We start from the raw sequence: 27,030 nt of genomic DNA, 5'->3' as shown, positions 1-27,030 counted from the left end.
TCTGTGCTCAGCACCGGCCACGTTCCAACGCATGATGGACACTGTTCTCTCCGGCTTAAAGTGGCAGTCTTGCTTGGTGTACCTGGACGATGTCGTTATATTTTCGACCACCTTTGACCAACATTTGGAGCGGTTGCGCATTGTGCTACAAGCGCTCAAATCCGCGCAACTCACCATCAAAGCAGAGAAATGCCATTTTGGCTTTGAGGAACTTTGCTTTCTTGGTCACGTTGTCAGCGCACAAGGTGTTCGCCCGGACCCTGACAAGACTGCTGCCGTTCCAGGTTTTCCACGCCCGACTGACAAGAAGGCCGTTCACCGGTTTTTGGGCCTGTGCTCCTATTATAGGCGCTTTATTCAAGATTTCTCGAAAATCGCGGAACCGTTAAACGCACTGACCAGTGACGACACACCCTTCCTGTGGGGGACCAACGAAGAGGCTGCATTTGTCGAGCTTCGCAGCCGTCTGCAGAGCACTCCGATACTCGGCCATTTCGACGAGCATGCTGCCACGGACATCCACACTGATGCCAGCAATGTTGGCCTTGGTGCAGTACTGATCCAGTGGCAAGACGGTGCAGAACGGGTCATCAGTTATGCTAGTCGAACACTTACGCGCTCCGAGACTAATTATTCTACGACGGAGAAAGAATGTCATGCAGTGATATGGGCCATCTGCAAGTTCCGACCATACCTCTACGGACGACCCTTCCGTGTGGTAAGCGACCACCACTCCTTATGCTGGCTGGCGAGCCTCAAAGACCCCTCAGGACGCTTGGCTAGATGGAGCTTACGCTTGCAAGAATACGACTTAAAGGTGCACTGAAGAGGATTCTGAACTTGTCTTTTTGCCGCGGGAACTCGATCTACACGTTCCTAGCATTCTTAGAAACTGCAACTTATTGCCCTGTATGGCCGATTTCCCTAATTAAATCGAGTTAACGTCCGGCTCCCGCCCTTTTTTTTGAATTCTGCCTCGTACGATGGGCGGAGTCGACCAACGCGTGAAGTTCCTTCCAGCCAGCTCCGTGGAGGCTTTGGTTTCGCTTTATTTTGTTTTTTAGCTTTCCATGAATAAATAGTTTCATTCGCAGATAATATAGCCGCAAAATAAGCCCGGAGAAATAAAAATACGCGCGGACTGTTTGCTACTACGGACTACTACGTATTACTCCGCCGATGGCAGAGCGGCAAGCCGCCACGGGACAGGGTGAAAGGCACTCCACGCGTTGGTCGACTCCGCCCACCGTACGAGGCGGAATTAAAAAAAAAAGGGCGGGAGCCGGTCGTTAATTCGATATAATTTGGGAAATCGGCCATACAGGGCAATAAGTCGCAGTTTCTAAGAATGCTAGGAACGTGTAGATCGAGTTCCCGCGGCAAAAAGACAAGTTCAGATTCCTCTTCAGTGCACCTTTAACAGTAGTTTAGAAGTCTGGCCGTAAGCATCAGGATGCGGATTGTTCAGAGGGCGGACTCGAAGTTCGCGCCACTCATCGATTACCTCGAAGGCATTGAAGCACCCATTCCGCGTGTTTTTCCTCACGCTACAATACTGTGGTTTATCATCCCTAACATTATGTTTCCCTCTCTCTAATACATGGTCCTTTATTAACATCGGCATCCTGGTCCTGGAGTTTCGGGGTCCTGCGTCAGCCACGTTCATTGGCCGTGAGTTCTTGGCCTGCGTTGGCCGGCCGTACCTGCAGTCTTTCAGACCTGAACCAACCTCTCCGCCCGCCCCAGCCTCGACCAGAAGACATGACGCAATGACGACGCTGCCGAGACCAGAACTTATGAACCTATGATGTGACGACACCTTTCCTCTGCTCAAGCCATTTAGCGCGTCCTGGGGCCTCAGCCGTCGGTTCCTGGCAACCTGCGGCCTGAAACCTTCGTGGACCGAAACTCATTCGCTCATCGTGGTAGCCAGCACTTCACCCCTTTCCCCTTACGGTTCAAGCCCATCACCATTTCGCGCGTCTCCCTGTCAACGATCGGGACAATCGCTCGGTGGCCCCGGTTAGTGTGACGAAGAAGACAAAGATGGTTTTGGCGCGGTACGAAGAGCTCGCGCTAGGACAGTGGACCTCAGTAAACTCGTCTCATTCTTCGGCTGGCCCCCAGATAATAGTGGGAATATTGTAAGGTATTTTCATCGAAATATTGAAGGTAATGGTCGTTTCTTGCGATGTGTAGCGAAACCTTTGTTTTAAAGTTTGTCCATCCCTTGCGTAAAGTAGTGTCCATCCCTCGCGTAAAAAAATGCAAGCATACCGAGCGGAGATCAGTGGATATACGGATTTTTATTGTGAAAGCTTATGATATATGAAAAATCGCGTTCATAAAATGCGCTTTTCCAGAATTTATGGGTAGGAGTACCATGAAAACATTATGGAAGTGTATTTGATTCAAGAGCTACAGTAGTGTACCCAGGCACAAAAAAAATAGGATCAAATGCTTTGTTTCGTACCGATTCATTTCGCAGTTCATTCATTTTTCCCCCTCCGATTCATCAGCCGCGCCTTTCACAACCGAGAACAGCAGTTAAATCATACCCTATACTTCAATGCTGAGTCGCAGGCACCAGATTTCAGTCTCAAAGATTTAAAAAAGGTTCAAAAATTGGTCATTACAAAATGAGTTCCTAGATCCGTACCTCACCTGACCGTAAGCGACGCAAAAAAAAAATACAAAAATACCTGGGTCTTAAAACACGTTTTCTGTTTTCGGCCCCTCGGTGAGTTGCGTCTGCCACGCGTTTTCTATTGGCCGTATGTTACCTGGGAATATCGATAGGTTCCGAAGGGAGTGATTCGACGGCCGCGGATATTCGGGTCTCCTGCTGTTCGGTGGCAGGTTCAGACACAGGTGCAGCAGGCGGTTCATCTCATGCGGGGTAGCATGAATCACAGCGGGCGAACGTGCAGACTTCAAGAAATGGCCGATGAGAAACCTGGTGAGAGAAATCAGGCTGCTTTTAAAAAAATGCTGGAAACGAGAGAGTTTCGCGGTTTAAATTTTACTCCGACTCTACAATCTCTGCGCAGGTAGCATTTCATACTACTGGTGCCTTAAAAATTCACCGCAAATTTGCTGGGTCAAGGAACTTTAGTGCAACGCATACAGATGCTTTTTGTTGAAACGACCAGCAGTCGAACATTTCAGAACGCTTCATCGTAAAATTACAGCATGCAATGCATTATTCATTGAATGGTGAATATTTCTTAAATATTTCTCCTCTCCTCCATTATGAATCGGCACGTGCAGATCAAGGTTGGATCTATCAGCAGTACTGCTTGCAGCTTGCGGAACTATTTTTCGTCCAAAAATAAGCCCTCAGTGAAACCATGCGGTTTGCATTGCACGGAGGCCAGCTTGCAATGCACGTTTTGTACTTCTTTAAAAGTGACGCAATATTGTACTTTCAGAGGTCTGTCTCACAACCATTATCTTTTGTTTATTTCCCCGTTACAACAGCCATTTACGCAGCTGGTTTGAACACGCAGTCTTACCTATTTCTTTTTTTCCTATGGCATGGCTGGTATTCGTTCGACCCATTTGTGTACACAAATCGCACTATTGCGTTCATCAGACACGTGGTACATCATTGTGTTCTGATTCCCTGTGCTATGTTTCTCTTCGATCATTTGAATATCTTTTTGGTCCGAATTATGACCTTTTACCTCCTTTACGAAGTATAAGGAAATTTGAAGATTCGGTATACGCTTTCGTTTATTTTGTTCATATATATTGACACGCCGCATATAATTTATTTCCTATCTGTATGTGGAGGCTCCGAAGTAGTTACAGTTACGTACCGTCACGTGCTCATCATCGTCATCAGCCTGACTACGCCCACTGCAGGGCAAAGGCCTCTCCCATGTCTCCAATTAACCCTGTCCTTTGCCAACAACGGTCACCGTATCCCCGCAAACTCCTTAATCTCATCCGCCCACCTAACTTTCTGCCGCCCCCTGCTACGCTTGCCTTCTCTTGGAATCCACTCCGTTACCCTTAAGGACCAGCGGTTATCTTGCATTCGCACTGGATGCCCTACCCAAGCCCATTTTTTCCCCTTGATTTCGACTAGCATGTCATTAACCCGCGTTTGTTCCCTCACCCGCTCTGCACTTTTCCAGTCTCTTAGCGCTACACCTATTATTTTCCTTGCCATGGCCCGCTGCGTGGTTCTCAATTTGAGTTGGGCCCTTTTTTCAGTGGTTATGGCGCTCTGATGCTGACCCAAAGGCGCAGGTTCGATCCCGGCCACGGCAGTCAAATTTCGATAGAGACGAAATTCTAGAGGCCCGTGTGTTGGACTCAGACGCCGTGAAGTCAAGTATTTATTCGGGCAGCAACACCAACACAACATACAAACAATTCAGTGGCTTCGCCTTATAGACAGCCTGGGTGCAACTGAGGCATAACATTGGCCAGCTATGCAAGTGCACACGTGAGCAGTAATCGTGAACATCAGATACGCGGGGCACAGTAGCATAGTGCAGCACACTTGATAAGCGCTACGCCGATACAACACCGTGTACTGTACGATGTCAGTGCACGTTAGGGAACCCCAGGTGATCGAAATTTCTAGAGCCCTCCACTACGGCGTCCCTCATAGCCTGAGTCGCTTTGGGACGTTAAACCCCTATAAACCTAAATGTTATCCTCCACGTTTCTGCCCCGTAGGCGAGTACCGGCAAGATACAGCTGTTGTACACTTTTCTCCTGAGGGATATTGGTAAACTGCCATCAATGATCTGAAAGAACGTGTCTTATGCGCTCCACCCTATTCTTACTCATTTAGTTCTTTCTCTTTCATGATCCCGATCAGCGGCCACTACCTATCCTAAGTAGGCATATTCCCTTACCACTTCCAGCACCTCGCTGCCATTTGTGAACTGGTGTTCTCTTGCGGGTACGTTGAACTTTACTCTGGTCTTCTTAATTTTCAGGCCAGCCATTCTTCTCTGCCTGTCTAACTTATTGATCATGCTTCGCAGCTCATCACCTGAGTGATTTAACGCAGTAATGCCATCAGCGAATCGCAAATTACTTATCCACTCTTCACTGACTCGTATCCTCAACTGTTCTGAATCCAGCCCTCGGTACACCTCCTGTAAAGAGGCAGTGAATAGCATTGGCAATATGTGTCTCCCTGTCTGACACCCTTCCTTATTGGCATTTTATCGCTGACTTTATAAAGTAATATGGTAGCTGTGCTGCCGTTATAGACATCTTTCAGTATTTTCACATGACTCTTGTACACCGCGATTCCGCAATGCCTGCATGACTGCTGAGGTTTCAACTGTGTCAAATGCTTTCACGTAATCCATGAATGCTATATATAGGGGTTGGTTACATTCTGCGGATTTCTCCATCATCTGATTGATATCGTGAATATGGGCTACTGTAACGTACTGTTATCAACTAATGAAACGCGAACAAGAGAATTGCAATGCCAAAACATAAAGATGAGAGCTTCTGCGGAGGAAATGTAAGTGAGGTTGATTAACACTTCAAATGTAACGTTTTTGCACTTTTGAAGCCATGTGAAGCTCCTCCGGTGTAAAGCTCCCCCCACTTAAAATTTTCTCATTTTGCTGTTCGTGCACCTTGTGTATTGTTCGCGTTTCATTTGTTGCTGATAGTGGCTACTATTGGCAGGAAAAGTTTACGGGATGCAGATGTGTGGAAGAATAACATCTGCCTATATGAGGGGAGCTACATGCCCCATGCACTGGCGACAATATCAGGTGATTAAGTCGCGAGGCATCTACCTTACATTATTTTCTGCGAACACGCATTCCGTAGTCTTTTGCTGCCTATAGTACATGAGACAATCACGTAGGTGCTTGTTCAGGTATAGTGCTCTGGGAAGTTCGCACTGCCTCCAAATATGGCACAAATTAACATTGAAATGTATTAAAACAATCGACAATGTAACAAATAACCTCTTGAATGACGCGAAATGCTTTTGTTTTCATCCACGATTTGATGTTGTTTCCTTACAAATCATTTGTAATTAGTTGGTTTGTGTCTGGCCCTATAGTTTGTGTATTGCAAGGAGCCAGAAGTGCTGGCCATTGTATTTTCTGCGCAATGTCTCGTTTTTCTTCCTTTTCTGCTTTTTTCTTTTTTTTTCACCACCCAACTGCTACTGAAGGAACATGGGGATTGGGAACTATGTCAAGCCACAATTGCGGCTTTTTTCCCTTCTCCTCAGCCATGTACCTGACTGAAAATTAACCTTGAAACTTGAACGAAGCCATCAACTACGAGCTCGAAAATTACGAAAAATAACGCACCTAAAACATACCCTGCAATGAATGAAACAGAGAAACATTGCAGCCTTTACTAGTCGTGATGACTGATCGGAGACCGTTGTCAGGAATTGTTATAGCTCTCTAAAAGATTAACCACAGTAACAGCCAAGCTGGACAAAAACACAGGCAATTAGGTGCAGTGAAGCACACCTCAAGCTACCATTCAGAGAAGAAAAAATGCAGTGCATGCGCTCCCGAGACTAAGAGCAGTAGTGACACGTTGCTTCTCTCACTTTAAAGCAGTTCCAGTGTCTGCCTTATGCTTTTTGACAGTTGTGGGGCCACAGCTCTTTCTTTGTGAATACTTTCGAATAAATACAAACAGTACAGTTTGCGTTCTGCTTTTAGTTACGCTTTTGTATTCTTGCATGCATAAAGCGTAGCATAAAGCTTGACGTAATTCCAATTGTGAATGCGGTATGGAGTTTTGTCGTGACTTACCTGTCGCCGAGCACGTTGCAGTGCAGCAAGCTACCGGTGTATCTGTCCACGAATACCTCTGCCATGCGGTGGCCTCCATAGTTGACATCCGTAATTATGCGACTGCGGAGGGAAGATTCATTTACTTTAGTACTTAATTGAGTGTACTATTCGCCTCATACTTGAAGCTGCAATAAAATATGGGACAAAGAGTGGAGCGCAATAGGAGTTTGTTCTGGGCAGGATAAAAATAAAAAAATAGCCATCATGGTTTCAAGAGAAAGATTGGTTTCATGGGCTTTTAACGTCCCAGAGCGACTAAGGCTATGAGAGAAGCCGTAGTGGAGGGCTCCGGAAAGTTCGACCACCTGGGGTTCTTTAACATGCAATGACATCGCACAGTACACGGGCCTCTAGAATTTCTCCTACAAAGAAATTCGACCGCCGCGGCCGGGATCGAACGCGCGTCTTTCGGGTCAGCAGCCGAGCACCATAACCACTGAGCCACCCCGGCGAGAGGAAGAGTTAAGAAATCAACCAAATTATGCACTATGTTATGAGGAAAAGGTTTTTTACGAAATTTCTAGCACGCGCAGCGTTAGATTAGTAGCGATTCCGCATGATAACGCGTTTATGCTATCTGGAGATTGTACATATTTTTTACGTACGACAGTTCCTTGTTTCGAATCATTCACAGACAGGGCCGCCGCGGTGGCTCAGTGGCTATGGTGCTCGGCTGCTGACCCGAAAGACGCGGGTTCGATCCCGGCCGCGGCGGTTCAATTTCTGTGGAGGAGAAATTCTAGAGGCCCGTGTACTGTGCGATGTCAGTGCACGTTAAAGAACACCAGGTGGTCGAAATTTCCGGAGCCCTCCACTACGGCGTCTCTCATAGCCTTAGTCGCTTTGGGACGTTAAACCCCATAAACCAAACCAAACCATTCGCAGACAGATGGTGTCATGTCATTTCAAAAATATTACTCATTTTCTCTGCCAGTCCGTCGACTCTTAACGCTATACCAAATTCCAGTGAATTAAATTTTCCCTCCCCTTTATTATCAGCCCTTTTGGATATGCTTTGAGTGACGAGTGAAATGCAGCCGTAGGTTGTAACTATCTCAATGTTTACATCTCAGTGTTTACGTAATGACTGACTTTGGCACTGACTGGTTACCTGCTCCATTAACAACTGTTATCAAAATGGCGTTTGCTTGATTTGATACTTCAATATACTTCAGTACAGTAGAAACGTCCTAATTTGCTGCTGCATGTAAGACATCCGTAGAAAGCTTTAATATATATCACCGATATGTTATCGCGTTAATTTACATCGCGTAATCGAATCAAATTCGATCAGCATGTTTCGCTCTCTGACTGTTTTCGTGCCGTTAATGCATTTTAATGCCGTTAATGCATTTGGTAAATGGTACTAAAATGGACGTCTGGGGGAGGTGTCTAATGTCCAGCGCATATATCTCGCTGACATCCTTGTAACGTTTTATGATTTACTGGGAGGGAACGAATTCTCGAGCGGTAAGGATTGCCGCAGAATATGATGTAGCTAAAATCGAGTTAACTGCTGTGAAGAGCGTTGAAAGAAGTTTCTGAAATCTAGAACAGTCATGGCCTCTTACTTCGATACAGACCTCTTCAACAACCTTACAAGTAGGAACAAATATCCCCTTCATCGAACACTTTGTACCACTTAAATGCGCAGAGCCTCAAAAACAAAACCGATGAAATCGAGGTGAATCTGGATCAAATACAGTGGCGCTTTGACATTACTGGCTTCACAGAGACATGTCACAGATCAGATAAGCATATCAGGCACTTTTCTGAGTACAGCAACATTTCTATGTACCGTGAAAACAAACGTGGAGGCGGCGTCGCTCTCTACATCAAGAAGAACCTAGTTTGTGAAATTATTCGGGAGTACACCGTTGTCAACGAACCATATGAATCTATTCGAATTTTCAGCAGCACAGTTGCCGTTCTTTTGCTATATCGTCCCTCCCCCCCCCCCCCCCCCCACACACACACACACCACGAGCAATCAGTTTTTGCATTTGTTGAGTCGTTTGTCGAATTTGCCGCTCTCGACAAATGACCTGTAATATTATTTGGGGATCTAAATATAGACCTCCTGGCAAACAGCAACGTGAAGAAAAATCTGACTGAACTAATGTCATCTTGTGGGTGTGAAAATATCGTTGATCAACCCACAAGGGTGACTGAATCCTCTGCAACATTAATTGATGTACGCTTCACAAGTTTTCATTCTCAAAATATTCTTTCTTCAGTGTTTTCTTCTGCAGTGAGTGACCATCTGCCCTTTTTTGCTCTATTTATTAAAAAAAGAAGTTTCAAAGAACGCCTACACTCGTTGGATAGTAAATTTTGAGAGCATTGCCGCTTTTGCACCTTGATAAAGGAAACTATTTGGGAAGAGGTGTATCACGAAACCGATCCTTCAAAAGCCAATGACATTTTCTTACAAAAATAATTAAAAAATACAGTTGTGCCTTCCATAAAAAAAATCGAAGCACGAACATGTGAAAAAAAAAGGTAACCAGGGGCAGTGGAAGCAGTAGTAAATAGGAAAGCCAGAAAAGAATAGATCACACTATCACTGTTCAAACGCATAAAAGAAAAAACTGCATGTTTATTTATTTATATATTTATTTGTACCTCACAGGCCCCGAAGAGCATTGGGTGAGGGGGCATATGGAAAAAAAAATATGCGGATGGAAAAAATCATAATAACGATACAACGAACGCAGTACAAGGCAAATACAAGAAAGGAACACAAAGTTAATACAAAACGGAGTTAAAATAGCATCAAACACGAAAATAGAAAAAAAAACGAAACACGAACATGTGAAAAAAAAGGTAACCCGGGGCAACAGAAGCAGCGGTCAATGGGAAAATAACGTTAAGAGCAAATGAAACTGTCGTACATTTCGAACATTACTGGGGCAATAAATGCATACATAGATGTTTTTTAAACTCTCCAGGATCAATGTAAGAGATAATCTTGTCAGGAAGATCATTCCAGAGCTTAATCGCTCTATGTAATGCAGAAGAATGTAATGTTCTCTCGCTTCCTAGAAACGAAGAATCAGACCGATCTAATAGAGTTTACGAAATATAGACAAAAGTTAAGCGTGGACCTCAAGCAGGCAAAGAATTTTGTTAGCAGCTCTTTGGGGAGCTGTTAACAAAATAATAGGAAATGAACGATCGAGTATACCTACTGAACTGGACATAAATGTAGCAGTCAACTCCGGCGTGACGCTTGAAAATCAGTTTAACACTCATTTCTTGTCTTCGGCCATCTTTAATGGGCCCAAAACAACACATGCCTCAAAATCTGCTACTTTATACGTTCCGTCGGCTTACAGCGATTTTTTGTTCCTGGCGCCTACTTCAGACGAAGAAATAGCACAGATTGTAAATGCGCTGAAAGACACCTGTTCGCCCGGCAATGATGAAATCAGCGTATTTCCTATTAAAGCAGCTATCTCTTATATGTCTGGAGCACTTAACACATTTCTAACAGAATGTTAGTGACAGGTATGTTCCCTGATAAAATGAAAGTAGCACGAGTTACAGCTGTATTTAAAGGTGGTAGCAAAAATGGCCTCAATTATTCTAGACCAGTATCGGTACTGTCGCTTTTCTCTAAAATAGCGAAGTGTGTTATCTATAAAAGATTGTATGAGTTTATACAAGCGAGAAAAATAATCATTTAACATCGATTTGGATTTCAGTCCGAAAAATCGACTGAATCTGCATTACTGCAAATAAAATAAAAGGTTTGGTTTGGTTCATTGGGGTTTAACGTCCCAAAGCAACTGAGGTTATGAGAGACGCTGTAGTGAAGGGCTCCGGAAATTTCGACCACCTGGGGTTCTTTAACGTGCACTGGCATCGCACAGTACACGGGCCTCTAGAATTTCGCCTTCATCGAAATTCAGCCGCCGCGGCCGGAATCGAACCCGCGTCTTTCGGGTCAGCAGCCGAGCGCCGTAACCACTGTGCCACCGCGGCGGGCCAAATAAAATAAAACATTCTTGACGACTTTAAACAGCGGCTTTTTGCAGTGGGAATTTTTCTTGACTTGCGAAAGGCGTTTGATTCTATTCAACACCGAATCTTGCTTCAAAAGTTAACCGCATACGGTATTCGTGGGCTGCCACTTTCATTAATTAAGAGCTACCTTGCAGGCAGAATGCAATACACACAGCTTCACGAATTCAGGTCGAGTTTGGGGGATATAAAGTTTGAAGTCCCACAAGAATCAATTTTGGGTCCCTCGCTTTTTCTTTTATACATCAACGATATTGAAAATATTCTTTTAACCCCTGCCATTGCTATGTACGCCGATGACACTAACGTCTTCTTTACAAGTGCCGACCTTTACTTAATAGAGCAGCGTGCTAACATCTGGCTTAACGAGCTTCACATTTAGCTGAATGTGAATGAGATCAACTTAAACGTAAAGAAAACTCAGTTCATAATGTTCCGTCCAAAAAACAAACCACTACTTTATGATATAAAGTTAAGCAATCATAATTCAAAAATAGTGCCTGCAAACCCATATGGATTTCTATAATAGGAGTCTCTTTCAAGTTTGACCTTAGTTGGTCTGAGCACATAAATCATATCCGAGAGAAGATATCTAGGTCTCTTGGCATGATATACAGAGTAAAAGATTTTTGCCTTTAAGTGATAGAAAACAACAGCATTTCTCATTTATCCCACTCTTAACTGACATACTGCCATCTAGTCTAGGGAACGTGCAACAACGCAGACTGCAATAAAATGGAGAGTTGAGCTAGTTGGTACATACTGCTGTGAAAAAAAGGCGCTGAGACGAGGGACAAAGAACGAAGAAGACAACAGGACCGGCGCTGACTACGAACTGAGAGTTTATTAGAAACAACACGCAATATATACTCCATCGACCACCAAGAGCGCATGGCAACACCAAAACCAATAGTGATACATCAATCACCTGGATCAAGATACTTTAGTTGACAGTCATGAACTGTTACAGAGGGGGTGCTCACGCACGAATGAATGTTTTTGTGGATACGAAACGCTTCGCTGATTACCCTTGTTAGTTTATCTTTGTGTTTGTACAGGATTCTAGTTTCATTGAAAATAATGGTACATGATTTTTCAGAAGATGCAGGTTGCTTATTCCGGGGACATTTCCTGTAATGCAAGGCTAAATTTGACGACGGAGCCCCTCTCAAAGAAGTGTTGTGGTCTCTCAGGCGGGTGTTCAAGCACCTTCCTGTCTGACCTATATAGGTCTTCCCGCACATGAACGGCACTCCATACACAACCCCTTCAGCACAAGGGACAGAGCTCAGGTCATGCTTAATCTGGCAACCTTCTTTGCTTCTCTTCGTTTCTTTTTCTCTTCCCTGGCCCTTCTGTCTACAGCGGCGCACAATTTGCCGAGCTCCTTTGGGGCAGAAAAAAGAACATCAATGCCATATCTGCTGCCCACTTGCTTCAAACGGGGTGACACTTGGTGAACGTACAGTAGAACAACGAATTTCTTTATTTTTCCTTTTTTGAAGGTTCCAGAGTTTCTTGCCTTTTGACCTTTTTAATTTTCTTACTGCAAGCAAGTACTAAGGGATCACCTGGAAAGCCCGCAATTCTTAGCCACTGAACCTGCTAATTAAAACTTGTACTGATAGCATGCATTCATGATTTGGCAATGGCAGTACCTATTGAATGGGAAGGGAGTTTGCACACTCAAAAACATGGGGTGCGCATCAGTTCCAAAGTGGTTCCGGTACTAAGTAATATCTTTCTCAGTTATGTAGATAAAGCTATTAAAATTAATTTGAGTGTCAGTACACAATGCGTCTTCAGATATGTGGATGAGTATCTTGTTTTTGTCGAACATGATGACTTCAGCAGGCAGGTCGATGAGGTGTTAAAGATTTTTGATCAAAATGAACACGGCCTAACTTTCACCCTTAAAAAACCTCACGGGAATGAGCTACAGTTTTTAGATATAAGATTGGCAACGAAGCAAGATCACGTGTGCTGGTCCTTCCTTCAGAGATCAAAGAAGCCTTTGCTCAGTTTTCGTTCGGCGCATTCGAAGGTGGTTAAATGTTACATAACAGTTTCTTGCCTAGGTGCTGCCTTTCCCAAATCATGCGTGCATGCTATCAGTACAAGTTTTAATCAGCAGGTTCAGAGGCTAAGAATTGCGGAATTGGCAGATGATGTCTTAGTGCTCGCTGGAAGTCAGATAATTAAAAAGGTCAAAAGGCAGGAAATACAGGAATCCTGAAAAAAGGAAAAAAAGAAATTATTTGTTCTACCGTACGTTCACCAAATGTCACACCATTTGAAGCAAGTAGGCAGCAGATATGGCATTGATGTTCTTTTTTCTGCACCAAACAAGCTCGGCAAATTGTGCGCCGCTGTAGACAGAAGGGCCAGGGAAGAGGAAAAGAAACGAAGAAAAACAAACAAAGGTTGCCAGATTAAGCATGACCTGCGCTTTCTCCCCGGAATAACCAACCTGCATCTTCTGAAAAATCATGTACCCCCGTCTTGGTTCAGGTGATTGATGTATCGCTATGGCTTTTGGTGTTGCCATGCGCTCTTGGTTGTCGATAGAGTATATATTGCGTGTTGTTTCTAATAAACTTTCAGTTGATAGTCAGCGCCAGTTCTGTTGTCTTCTTCTTTCCTTGTACCTCGTCTCAGCACTGCTTTTTTCCCAACAAGGTAGACCCTGAGCGTTTTTCTTCGTTGCAAAACAGAGCCTTGAAAATGATATCATTTCATCAACCCTCATCAACAAACTCCGTATACGATAAGTTGAACATATTACCATTTCCACAGCTCTATAATTTTCATTTAGCCACATTGATTTTCCGCAAAATTAAACTTGACTATGCCGCCTTTTCAAACACAGACTTAAACGGAGACGTAGCGTACAACTTACGCACTATTTTATCGACGAGGTTAAAAAAAGAATAATATATGGTACTAAAGCTATACATAATAAAATAATTTCGCTGTGCAATGCATATCCATACTTAGTTACACTCGCCAAAGAAAGCGTAACTATGCCTCTTTTAAAAAACAATTAAAGCTATTTCTTCATTCAAACGTATAATAGTGCCGCGAATCTTTGTAGCGTTTGTTTGTTGTGTTTATTTGTTCATGCTTCAAGGCTGCCGGCACGCCGCTTTATCGCTTCGTTTGTGACGCAAGACGCGCCTAGAATTATCACGATTGATCGCATCCAGGCGGAGCCCATTCTACTTTGTGCCAGAAAGTTCTAGAACCTTCCACACTTTATCTCGAAGGTTCGCTATCAGCTTTAAAGGGAGCTCGGCCGACAGTGGCGGGCATTCTATCCGACGACCGCCGAGCACGCCTGTTGCTACGCCGCCGCCGAGTGATTCAGTTCTTTGCGGGCGCAAGTCAGCCCGAATAAAGAGTTCCGTTTCGAAGACATCCTCGTTGTTTTCCTGTTCGCCGGACTGCAGTCACCACTACGTGACATCTGGTGGAGGTGCTAACGGATGTCACTATCGCCCTCACCCCCTGGTAGCCGTCAGAGCAGCCCGAGCCGTCTCGAAGAAGATCCCGCGAAAGCCGCAGAAGCCGTCCCCTCCGCAGGCGAAGGGCGAAGCAGCCTTCGTCTCCAGAGGTGTCCACCAGAATTCAGACTGCTACCGGACCGCACGCGAACGAAGAAGGACCCCTCAATTTCGACTTCAGCTATGGCTACGACACCAGCCCCCATTATTTTACACCAGCCCCGACTCCCCCCTCGTTCAACGCTTCACCGGGCGAGGATCCCGAGGAATGGTTAGAACAGTTTGAGCGTGCCGCCGTGTTCAACAGTTGGGACGACCAGACTAAGATGAGCCATGTTTTCTTCGCCTTGGAAGGACCAGCGAGAATCTGGTTCGAGAACAACTAACCTTCTCTAGCGACGTGAGAATTATTCAAACGGCACTTCCTGAAGGCCTTCACGAGCATCATCAAGAAAGAAAGAGCTCAGCTGCTCCTACAGTCACGCATCCAACACCCGAACGAGTCAGTGACCGCATATGTAGAAGGTATGAAGCGCCTTTTTCGACGAGTCGACCCTGACATGGCAGAGGAGAAGAAGGTGGAGCTTCTGATGCGTGGTGCTAAAGAGGCACTTTTCGGCGGTCTGACCCGCAATCCACCGACGACGGTCGCGGAATTCACCACTCAAGCAGCCGCCATTGAGAAAACCTTGGAAGCACGTGCCCGTCATTTTCCTCGACAGCCCCAAGTGACCTCGTCTGCCCTCTGGGATGGTCCAGCATTCGGAGGCCACCTGCGGGATGTTATCCGCGAAATTGTACGGGAAGAGCTGCGTCGCCTGCTACCATCTCCCAACCAGCCTCAAGCAGCGACCCTTGAGGAAATCGTACGCGAAGAAGTGCTGCATGCGCTTGGCACTCTGTCATCTTCGCCTCCTGCTGAAGCTCCAGCATTAACCTACGCCGCTGCACTACGCAGTCCTCAGCCCCAACGCGTGAGCCGAAGTCCGCCTCTTCGACTTGAACCAGCTGTTCCCGAACGCCGCCTCCGTGCCCCCGCCCGCCCAGTCTATGAACGACGCCCAAGCCCCAGGAAGTGCCACGCCTGGAGGACTTCCAACAACCGCCCGCTGTGCTTCCATTGCGGCGAAGCCGGTCATGTACATCGCCACTGCCCGTACAGACGCATCGGCCTGCGTTTCGCTATCGACGCCCCACGACCAATCCCCGGCCAGCGACCACGGGAAATCGACGACTATCTGCACAGAGGGGAGTACGTGTCGTCAAGCCGTCTTTGCCGCTCCCCGTCACCGTCCACCGCACGCTTTGCATCACCGGGCCGCAGCTACGCCGCGGCAGTCCAAGGAAGCTCCCCTAGCCCCCGTAGGGGAAACTAAACAAAGCAACCTGTGGAGGTCAGGTTGCTTGCCGAGGAAACGACGAAGATCCTACAGCGACCACGCCGTATGAAGACGCCGCACCCACTACGCCGACGCCGCATACAAAGACAACCTCTACCACGACGCGAACCACCTTCAAAACTACGCCGCCATCAAGCAAAGCTTCGACCACACGCCCCACCCACGATTCACATACCCGACGAAGCCGAGACCCGACGCCGAGGACGACATTCAACTCCAGAGCCAGGACATTCGACTTAGAAGCCGTTATCGACGGCCGGAAAGTCACCGCTCTAGTCGACACAGGCACCGATTATTCGGTGATGAATGGACCATTCGCTGCGCAGCTGAGGAAAGTAACGACCGTTTGGGACGGCCCACAAATCCGCACCGCAAGGGGGCCACCTCATTACGCCATCAGGACGATGCACAGCGCGAGTAACTCTGAAGGGACATACCTATCCCGCGACCTTTGCAGTGCTACGGCAATGTTCCCGCGAGGTGATCTTGGGCATGGATTTCCTTACTGAGCATCAAGCGATCATCGACCTGCGATTCAAGATTATCACACTTTCCATGGACGAGGCCATCCCGTCGATGAGAACTACGGAACATCACGTCGCGCTCAGTGTCCTGGAAGAACAAGTGAGTGTCCCACCCCGCTCAGGCGTCATCGTCACCGTAGGCGCCACAAAAGCGGGTGACACTGAAGCCATTATCGAGGGGAACATGCAGTTGCTTCTCGACTGAGGAATCGGCATCGCAAGAGGCATCGCACATTTCCGCAAAGGCCAAGCCGAAGTACTGCTGACTAACTTTAGCGAAGAATATCGGCACATTAACAAAGGAACGAGGATTGCATTCCTCGACGAAATATCCGCCGTACGAGACTTCTTCACGCTCTCGGACCCATCCGTAGAAGATTCAACCAAGAGAACTCGCCCACTTTCGACATAAACCCAGCCCTGCCCCGAAACAGACAAGACCAGATTCGCAATCTCCTTCGAAGCTACAGCGAGTGCTTCTCGTCATCTCCGAAGGTCCGACAAACGCCGATTGCCAAACATCGCATTATAACCGACCAGCACGCCCGACCTCTCCGCCAGAGCCCCTACCGAGTGTCGCCGCGAGAACGACAAGCCATCCGGGACCAAGTGGAAGAAATGCTGCGCGACGACGTTATTCAGCCTTCGAAGAGCCCCTGGGTGGCACCTGTTGTTCTAGTGAGAAAGAAAGACGGTGCACTTCGATTTTGCGTTGATTACCGCCGCTTGAACAACATCACAAAGAAGGACGTCTTCCCCCTCCCTCGCATCGACGACACACTGGACCGGCTCTGCAATGCCAGGCATTTCTCATCAATGGACCTCAAGAGCGGCTACTGGCAAATTGAGGTCGATGAACGAGATCGCGAGAAGACCGCATTCATCACACCAGATGGCTTCTTCGAGTTCAAGGTTATGCCATTTGGTCTCTGTTCCTCACCAGCCACATTTCAGCGAGTAATGGATACAGTGCTGGCAGGCCTGAAGTGGCAGATTTGTCTGGTATATTTAGATGACGTCGTTGTCGTCGCCTCGAACTTTTAGGAGTACCTAAAAAGACTTCGAACCGTACTAGACGCAATAAAATCGTCCGGCCTAACTTTGAAAGCAGAGAAATGCCACTTTGCCTATGAAGAGCTGCTGTTTCTAGGCCACATCGTTAGCAAGGAGGGAGTACGGCCAGACCCGCAGAAAACCGCTGGTATCGCAATTTTTCCACGACCGGCCGACAAGAAAGCTGCGCGCAGATTCCTCGGACTGTGCGCGTACTACCGACGGTTTGTGAAGAACTTTTCGCGCATCGCCGAGCCACTGACCCACTTTACAAAAGCAGACGTGCCATTTAAATGGGAAGCGCTGCAGGTGGAAGCCTTCAAGGAACTTCAGCGTCGTTTACAGACCCCACCGATCCTCGCGCACTTCGACGAAAACGCTGAGACTGAAATTCACACCGACGCAAGTAGTGTGGGCCTAGGCGCTGTCCTCGTTCAGAAAATTGACGGAATGGAGAAGGTCATCGCGTACGCTAGCCGTTCCCTGTCCAAACCTGAAGCTAATTATTCGACAACTGAGAAGAAGTGCCTTGCCATCATCTGGGCTACGTCGAAATTCCGCCCCTACCTGTACGGTCGACCGTTCAAGGTGGTCAGCGATCACCATGCACTGTGCTGGCTCGCCAGTTTGAAGGACCCCTCCGGCCGCCTCGCTCGCTGGAGCCTGCGGCTTCAGGAGTTTGATGTAACCGTCTTTTACAAGTCCGGACGCAAGCTCTCTGACGCCGACTGCCTGTCCCGAGCCCCTGTAGATGCACCGCCGCCGGACGACGATGAGGACGCCTTCCTGGGACCCATCAGCTCCAGCTCTTTTGCACAACAGCGACGCTCGGACCCCGACATAAAATGCCTCATCGAATACTTCGAAGGCAAGGTTTGTTCACCCCCCGCGTCGTTCAAGCGAGGATTGTCCTCGTTCTGCTTACGGAACGATGTCCTCGTGAAGAAGACCTTTGCAGCGAACAAGACAGCCTACCTCCTTGTTGTACCTGTAAGTCTGCGTGGAGACTTACTGGTACAACAAGGTCTTCAGGTCTCACACGACGAGCCGTCAGCTGGACATCTCGGGTTTTCTCGCACCCTCCGCCGCATTCAAGACAAGTATTACTGGCCCCGAACGTTGCCGAACGTTACCGAAGAAGATAACGTCGACGTCGCCGCCTACCTACAACGCGCAGAAGAAGCCCGAAGACTTGCCCGATTAAGGATAAAAGACCTGCAGAGGACCGACGCCACACGCTACAACCTACGAAGACGCAACGCGGAATACAAGCCAGGAGACCGAGTCTGGGTTTGGACACCCATTCGCTGCCGAGGATTGAGTGAAAAGCTGTTGCGACGCTATTTCGGCCCGTACAAGGTTCTTCGTCGGCTAGGTGAATTGGACTATGAAGTCGTCCCTGACCAAATGACTGGATCCCAGCGACGCCGCGTGCGACCAGAAGTAGTCCATGTCGTACGCCTAAAGCCCTATAATGCACGCTAAAGGACGCCGTGTTTCCACATTCGGTGTTTATTTTTGCACAATCTGTTTTTGATTGTTAATACCCGCATTATGTTCTAAAGCGTCGAGTCGATGCTTCTTTGAGAGAGGAGTAATGCTGCGAATCTTTGTAGCGTTTGTTTGTTGTGTTTATTTGTTCATGCTTCAAGGCTGCCGGCACGCCGCTTTATCGCTTCGTTTGTGACGCAAGACGCGCCTAGAATTATCTCGATTGATCGCATCCAGGCGGAGCCCATTCTACTTTGTGCCAGAAAGTTCTACAACCTTCCACGCTTTATCTCGAAGGTTCGCTATCAGCTTTAAAGGGAGCTCGGCCGACAGTGGCGGGCATTCTATCCGACGACCGCCGAGCACGCCTGTTGCTACGCCGCCGCCGAGTGATTCAGTTCTTTGCGGGCGCAAGTCAGCCCGAATAAAGAGTTCCGTTTCGAAGACATCCTCGTTGTTTTCCTGTTCGCCGGACTGCAGTCACCACTACGTGACAATAGCTTTCTCCTGATGTCTCATTGAAGTTTCCACTAATTTCCCCTGTGGTTTAAATGGCTTGATTGTAGTTTATGTATTGTTGGTTCGTGAAATACTTGAGTAAGGATTGTTACGAACACTGTTAGGAACTGTATAACCTTCTTCACAAATAATTCTGTCTCAATGTCATCATATACGTTCATTTTTGGGCGCATACCTGTGTAGTTAGCTTTGTAAATTTTCATTGTGTCCAACATATTTTTAATGATTCTGTGCCAGCTGTCAGATGTGTACGTCCGGGGCAGTGGTCCGGGGTGAAGGCCTCGTCAAGAGACACAGGAGTCTCTATTTGCCTTACCTCAGGGGCATATTTCACATCGTGTATTTATGTCCGAAGTAAATTGGAATTGAAAAATTGAACTTAATCATTGCCGATTCGACGACTTCATAGAAAGTTTCGACTATTCCATCATCATGACTGGATGTCAGTACGTACGCCTGTACAACTTTCAATTTGTACCTCTTATTAAGCTCAAGTAATGACAATAACTGCCACCCTCTATTTAATGCTGTAAACTCCTCTATGTTGCCAGCTTTGTCATTATTAGGGCCCGGAAATTTAGGCATTTGCCTAAACATGCCTATAAATGCCTAAACGGGGGATTTTTGCACTTTCCTGCCTTTTTGTCATTTTTTAGCAAATAATACCTATTTTACCGCATTTTTTGCCTATAAATGCCTAAATCCGGCACTTTGGTCCTCGGTGCCGTTTTTCAATTTTGAGACGTGTCGAAGTGCGGTGAAGGGCGCGCGCCGATGCACGCACAGAAGGCGGGGGTCTCGCTGAACGTTTTTCTCGAATTGTAACTTGAACGCAGTGTAACGAAGTGTTTATCTCGAAGTGTAGCAAGAGGCGAGCTTGGAAAGAGACCTGAAATACATTAGTGCAAGCTTCTCAAAATTGACGGAAAGGATGACAAAGTTGGAAAAGGCTGGACTCCCAATAGATGAATTGTTGAAGGTAGTGGCAAGAGTACCAGCAGCCCCTCGGGGACTGAAAGGAAAGGGATCTACTGCTTCTACGAAGATGCAACAATTGGTAGAAAAAAAAAAGATGCCTAGAAACAATTTCCCAAATCGGAGACTTTCTATGCGGAGATGATACGGCCACATCACCTGAAGGCCTAAGCCTTTATCAACGCTCATGTTTTCGGTTCGCGCCACTAACTTCATGTGATGTCAAAATATGCCTTTTAAAGTGCAAAGCTATGCTTAGCGAAAACCGAAGGCGCTTAAACTTCGAAAACCTGAGAATGCGCTTTATTGCTTCAGTTGAGGACTGCGTACGCTCTGTGCTTGACTTACAAATCTTGTACATATGAATAAAGAGTATTATTCAAAGCGCCTATTTTTGCTTTATAGCGCCTATTTTAATATTTTTTAGAGCCTAGATGCCTGCCTATTCCGGGGTTATTTAGTGCCTAAATTTCCGGGCCCTAGTCATTATTGATCAAGAATCTCACACCTAACGCTCGCACGTCTGCTAAGCAGCGACAGCTGAGTACGTGCCCACCTTTCAACACAGTATATGCTTCATCTGATCTCATAACCTCGCTAAGCCCTATGGACTCCCATTTATCACTCGCTAGTTCCGCTAACAGTACCTCTAGGCTAGCCTCACTCGATAAGGTTCTAGTGTTAAGCGTTGCCAGTGTAAATATGCAATGGTGGCCTTACCAGGTCCAGAGATTCGTAGCGCTTTCGGCTGCGTAACAGATCTACCACCTTCGTCAGTTTGTTCGCAGCCTCTGGTAAATGAGAGCCGGGGTTTGATTGTGTACTCATATAGGAGCTGGTGGCTAAGCACTAAACCAAGGTGGTCATATCCTGTTCTAGTGATAGGGTGCGCTGTCGGCTCTGGTCGCACGGATCAGACCGCACCTTGCTCCTAGTTGGTCAATTTCATGAATATTGGGAGGTTTTTAATGCAACGGAGAATTGTGCAGCACCGAGACTGAATCCGCGGTCCTCCGGCACGCGAAGCGGATGCTGTACTTCGAAGCCATTGCTAATGTGGCGTTTGTTGGGTCGCAAATCAGAAAAAGCCAACAGTCACTGAAACTCTGGAAAGTATTATGAAACGTTCCTTTTTTATGCTGCTGAGTAGGCGCGGAAATAATGCCGCAATAATTTTTAAATAGGAGAAAATTTTGCAGAAAGTATAAGAAGAAAACAGGTACATGCAGGAGATGTTATTTGAACCCGCCACTTCCGCGAGTCGCGCGCACTGCTCCATCAGCTCAGGTACGACGTAGCCGGACTTTCCTTCTACTTTCGAATCTATTTAGGTTTCATGCATAGTAACCTTAAGAGTGCTCACCAGCTGCGCACCCATCCAAAGGGGCGGTCGTCATGCATTCGGCCCTATGACGTGTTTCAGCTAAACTGTGCCAATCTTTCAAATGATGTCCCGTTCTACGAATATTCGTGCAGTGTAGGGTTGTACGCAGTTGTCGTTACCAGTCTGCATGTTCTTTCAGTAAACCTGATTTGCCAACCCAGGCAAAAAAAAAAACCATCGGGTCGAATTGGAGTTTCCAGTTGGATCAAAATGTAATGTCCAATCGGCTCGAATTGTGTATTTGGAACCAATTGGTTTCAGTTAGGCCCTCCAATTAGGAGCAATCGGACATTCCAGTTAGAAATCCCAATTGTACCAGTTGTCTTTTTTTTTGCCTGGGACTCGACAAATATATACTCGCGAAACTTTTATCGTTAACAGTAGAACAAAATTTTCATTGTAAAGGTCGTAGAGTTGTAGAGCATATTCAGAAACACTTGTAGTTTTCGTTGACGTACAGTACCTTTGACGTGATCTGTAAAAATTTCCGTGACATTTAAAAACTGTCACGTGAATATGTGCTTCCGCAACGCGAGGTTAGCAGTCTAAAACGAAATAATCAGAAGGCCACCGGCCACAGCAACGTTTCCCAGAATAGCACGGGCAATTTGTTTTCCGAGAATCGTGATGCAGCTGGATGAGTGTGACCGTGCCGTCACCGTCTGGCGGCATAGCGCCGTTAAGTTCTTGCAGTCCAACGTAGTCGGGCCCATGCTACAGTGTAATTATTCTAGTAAAACGAAGCACCCGCGCTCACTGCAGAACCAGCGCCGTGACGGTGGCCTGTTTATTCTCTCTGTTCTCTCTGTATTCGTTATGATTAAAAAGTATTATTCTCCTATGCCTTCCTTGGTTTCAGCCACTACTGGATTTTCTGTATAATCATCTCAGACCCCTCGTGTATTATAGCCGGGTCATTATTGTCCCATCCGTGGAGTTTAGAGCCACCTAATGCGCAAATAATTAACTGGTGCCTTTTGCGCCCAAATTTAATAAATGCTACTGAGTAGGGACGCTTTCTTTGTTACGAAGATACTCCAACGCTGTTTCTCTGCGCACTAAATTGAAAGGCAGTGCTTCCAATGACAAAAGTATCGCGTTTGTCAGAGGAAGCAAATCAACCTGAACGCCCAGCTTCAAAATAGACCTACGGGCGAAAGAGGACTAAATCGAAGGTTCACAAAACTCTCTGGGAATAGAAAACGTGTTTATCGTCCGTGACAATGCTGTGTGCGGAGCAAACAGCACCTTCTCTTGGTGTCTACAATGCTCATTTGAAGCATCGAACAGGCAAGAATGCTCCCGAGTTTAATGACCTCGTTAGTAACTTACGGGTTTCGCGTGAGCGATCCAGCATTGTGCGGCGTAGTCCATGTTCCTCCTATACCCTCTGGAATGGGGCGAACACCACTGGTGACGAGTAGGAGGCAAGAGGCGACGCAAATTGGGACCGGCACTGTCACACTAGGCGCCATCGCTGAAAAAGCAGCTTTGTTAAACCCTACAAGATTCAATAATTATCCGCAACGGCCGATATACCCGCACCGTCGACTGCGTTGCTTTAGTGACGAAACCTCATTCGTAAAGTACTTATGTACTTGGCTCAAATGCGGGCTAATAAAAACCTTTCCAATTGTATACGTCGTTTGCGTTGTTCTCTTTATCTAACAATGAGGAGGTACCCGCGCGCTTTCGAATGCAAGGTCCTTACCAGTGGCCACGTGCGCGGTTCTTGTCTCGATGTTGTCGCCGCCAGCCTGCTGCTCACAATGAACAAAGGAGGGATTGAGTTCAGCGAACAATGAGGTCCACACACCGTTGGAAGCAAAGCTTTCGCATTTCATCGCGGGCCGACAACACGGTCTTTGTCACTTTGATGCTTAACATCGCGTTTGGAGGTTAAAACGAGAAAGGAAGAAGCAGTATTGTATAGTTAGCGCTATCACTTCTTGCTCTCGAGTCTTTTTGCAGACTGCTGCTAAAGCCAGTGTGGTCTTTCGCGACAATGGACACTTGTGATGTTTATAAAGCGCGGCCTCTGTACAGAAAGAAGGTAAGTACAGAGGTTTAAGGGCGCGAAAAAAAAACCCATCCAAAATCCAGGGAAAAAGGGTGAAATAAAGCTGTCGGAAATTCCAAGCAAGATTTCGTTCGCAATGTTAGATTTCTAATTGCTTAATCAGTGGACCGAAATAACAGGCAGTAAAAGCACGCACCCAAATAGACTCCATTGCGAAGGACCAGCGTGCAACGACGACACCCAAGGGAAGGCACCAACAGCAAATCGCTTTGTTGCATGCGCAGGTCCTTGTTTGTCATTGCTGAGCACTTTAAAATAGCATGAAACCTTAGGAATTCGCCCAGATAGCAGTTCTAGCCCACAAATTAGCTCTGCCATCTAATTATTTTCACACAGTTGTTATGCTCACTGTTGTGACTAACTGTTGTCACACTCACACAGAAAGAGATAATCGCAGTATACTGCTTCTCCAAGAAAAAATTTCTACGGAGGGCAACAAAAACAATAAAACCTGTGTCGTATCATAGCGAGAAGCCGGGTCAATCAACATGGGAACACTAGAAGTATCAACTCTGGCGTTCGCCCACGTCACTTGGCTTTTTTCAGCGGTTTTTCAAGCATACGGTTTCGTGCATATGGTTCAAGATAAATTGGTGGCACGAGGGTTTGAGTTAGTCCTGAAATCAGCCACAACTAAGCCCATGTTCCATGACAATATAGTGATCATATAACGGAATAGTTCAGAACTAATCATATGCTGCAAACCATATGCTGACAATATGCAGTAAGACACTCTCAATAGTCGGAACTCGGGGGAGCGTAAGCGAGGATAAGTGGCACCGCTTTGCATAAGCTGTTTCCCCTGTTCAGTTAAAGGCAACCGCAGCACTTTTTGATAATTCCGCGATAATTAAGGATTCAAATCTATATAGGCTGTAGGTAAAGCATGCCAACACTTTTTCGCATTAGCGTTTAAGTTGGTGGTGTAATCCACTTCTCCCCACAACCACCATAGATGTGCGGAGAAGATCGGTGCGGCGTGACGAACGGCAAGATTTCAATTTCCGCTGCCGTCAACAACATCCTGCCATGCGTCTTTCGATCGTTCGATCCTGCCAAACAACGCTCGGCGACTTTTGCCTTAGGTGGCGTTGGTTCGTTTAATTCAAAGCAAGCGTTAATGTATTGGAAATATACCGGTACCATAGATGACGTCAACATGCGCCTCCCACTTGGTACTGTGCGCTGCGGAGAAGCTTGAAGGCCATTGTTATTTTAATCGGCGATTACATCACCATTCCTAATGGTAGCTGAAAAGGTCTTCGCATGTTTTACCTTCAGATTTCACACATTCGACGCCTTTAGGCTCTTCGAATTCTCAAACATCTGCAGTTGCCCTTCAAGGTACGTCAGATAAACATTTTTCTTCTTGACTAAGACCTTCCATTCCTGTGCTTAGCCAGTCTTTACCCAGAATACAATTGTGATCCTGATAGTTTCCAATCAAAAATGAAAAGAAGGTCGGCAAAATAGCCTGTCGCCCGATTCACTCGTCGATCTGAACGTCATAAAATCATTTTCCTATATGCGAAAGCGAGCATAATATGCTTGCAGCCTTGACTCTCAGGGTTTGAAGAGGAGGTCTCATGCAGAAATGTGAGACTGAAATGCCAGTATATAGGATGTGTCCAATCCCGATTTTCCCGAATATCACGTCAGCAGCATTCACTGCTTTTGCTGTAATAAAAAGTGTTTGAATAACGTTGTGTCTTCTAAAATCAACTTTTGGGCCCTCGCGGTGGCTCAGTGGTTATGGCGCTCGGCTGCTGATCCGAAAGTCGTGTGTTCGATCCCGGCCACGGCGGTCGCATTTAGATGCTGACGAAATTCTATAGGTCCGTGTACTGTGCTGTGTCAGTGCACGTTAAAGAACCCCAGGTGGTCGAAATTTCTGGTGCCCTTCACTACGGAATCTCCCATAGACTGAGTTGTTTGGGACGTTAAACCGCCATAAATCCTTAACCAAAACTGAACTTTTCTTCAACACAGCAGATTTTCGTACCTTCGTGTTTTGTTGAGTCAGTCCGGAAATCAGTTATTAAGCGAAAATGTATACCAGGAAAACTAGTGATTGTATTTCACGTTTAACCATATTTACACTACCATTTAAGGCAGCTGTTACAATTACACATCGCACTGCCGGAGGGAAAATTTACCGTTATTTATGGTTTCTTCCTCGCGTCGAGGAGTTTTAAAACTGATAAGAGCATTATTTATTTATTTATTTACAGATACCTTACAGGCCTCCAGGGAGGCATTGTGTAAGGGGAGAGCAATAAATATGTGCAACAGTAGCTAGAAAAAACCAAAAATGCGTAGAAACAAACACTGTTACGTTCTAAAAGCTGATTACAAATTATCACGGCAGTACAAAATACATGCAGAAAAACATTGGATAAAAAAAATAGAATATAAGCACGACGCAATAGTAACGATAAAAAAAGAACATCCGCAATGCACAGGAAGGCAAATAGGCTGATAAACAGGGTGTGACAAAAAAAAAACAAAAAAAAACAAGCATGACTCGGGCAAAGAAGAAAACGTGCTAGGTGTTATCGATATACTGTTTGACCAGATGATTATGAAACGTGACGTGGTTTCTCTGCGATGCAATGCAGTTTGGAAGATCATTCCATACACATATAGCACGTGGGAGCGCAGAAAAGTTAAAGGCGTGAGTACTGCCATAAATGCGCGCGTAGCTGAGGTTATTGTGCGCTCTGGTTGATGAATAAGAGGGTCATTGCAGGTGCGATAAAGGTGACTGAGTGGCATGGATTAATTTGTGAAAAAGAGATAAAAGGGCTATGTCTCGACGGGTTCTTAATGGAAGGAGAGAAAGTTCTAGCTTTATTTGGGTAACGCCTGATTCAAAACTATAATTTCGTGAAATTAATCGACTAGCCCTATTTTGGATTGCTTCTAGCTTGTCAATTAAGTTAGTTAGTTATATTGATTTTAATGGCGCAAAAGCAACTGAGGCTATGATGCGCCAAACACAAGGTTAGAGTTTTTGTTAAAGGTGAAGCTTTCTATGCTTAGAGTTTGTTTAAAATGCTGGCTTCCTTGAGAAACCTAAAAATACATGAGATGTCAACCAGTGCTCGATCACCTAAAAGTAACATGGGGTGTAATGGGATGCTTTCCCTGTAAAATGTTGTAAAATATTTCTTTCTTAGTTCTTCTAGTTTTATACATGAAATTAAAATGTGGTTCACTGTGAGTTCAGCACCGCACATTTCACAGAGAGGTCTGTTTTGTTT

General features: G+C 46.1%; 1 protein-coding gene across 1 annotated transcript in view; it reads right to left on the bottom strand.

Annotated features, from left to right (window-relative positions):
• Positions 1-23,369, bottom strand: part of LOC149361131 (uncharacterized) — a 32,705-nt gene extending 9,336 nt beyond the window's left edge. The window contains exons 1-3 of the mRNA XM_089568002.1: positions 23,020-23,369; positions 6,771-6,872; positions 2,784-2,956 (exon numbers count right to left, since the gene is read on the bottom strand). Of these exons, the coding sequence (XP_089424128.1) occupies positions 2,784-2,956; positions 6,771-6,872; positions 23,020-23,162 (418 nt within the window). The 5' untranslated portion in view covers positions 23,163-23,369. The remainder of the gene's footprint in view (positions 1-2,783; positions 2,957-6,770; positions 6,873-23,019) is intronic.
• Between the last annotated feature and the right edge of the window lie 3,661 nt (positions 23,370-27,030).

This window comes from Amblyomma mixtum, chromosome 2 (genome assembly GCF_055824585.1).
Source record: "Amblyomma mixtum isolate Tamu chromosome 2, ASM5582458v1, whole genome shotgun sequence".
Lineage (NCBI taxonomy): Eukaryota > Metazoa > Arthropoda > Arachnida > Ixodida > Ixodidae > Amblyomma > Amblyomma mixtum.
The sequence above is the reverse complement of the archived record's forward strand: the minus strand, read 5'-3'. Positions and strand labels throughout refer to the sequence as shown.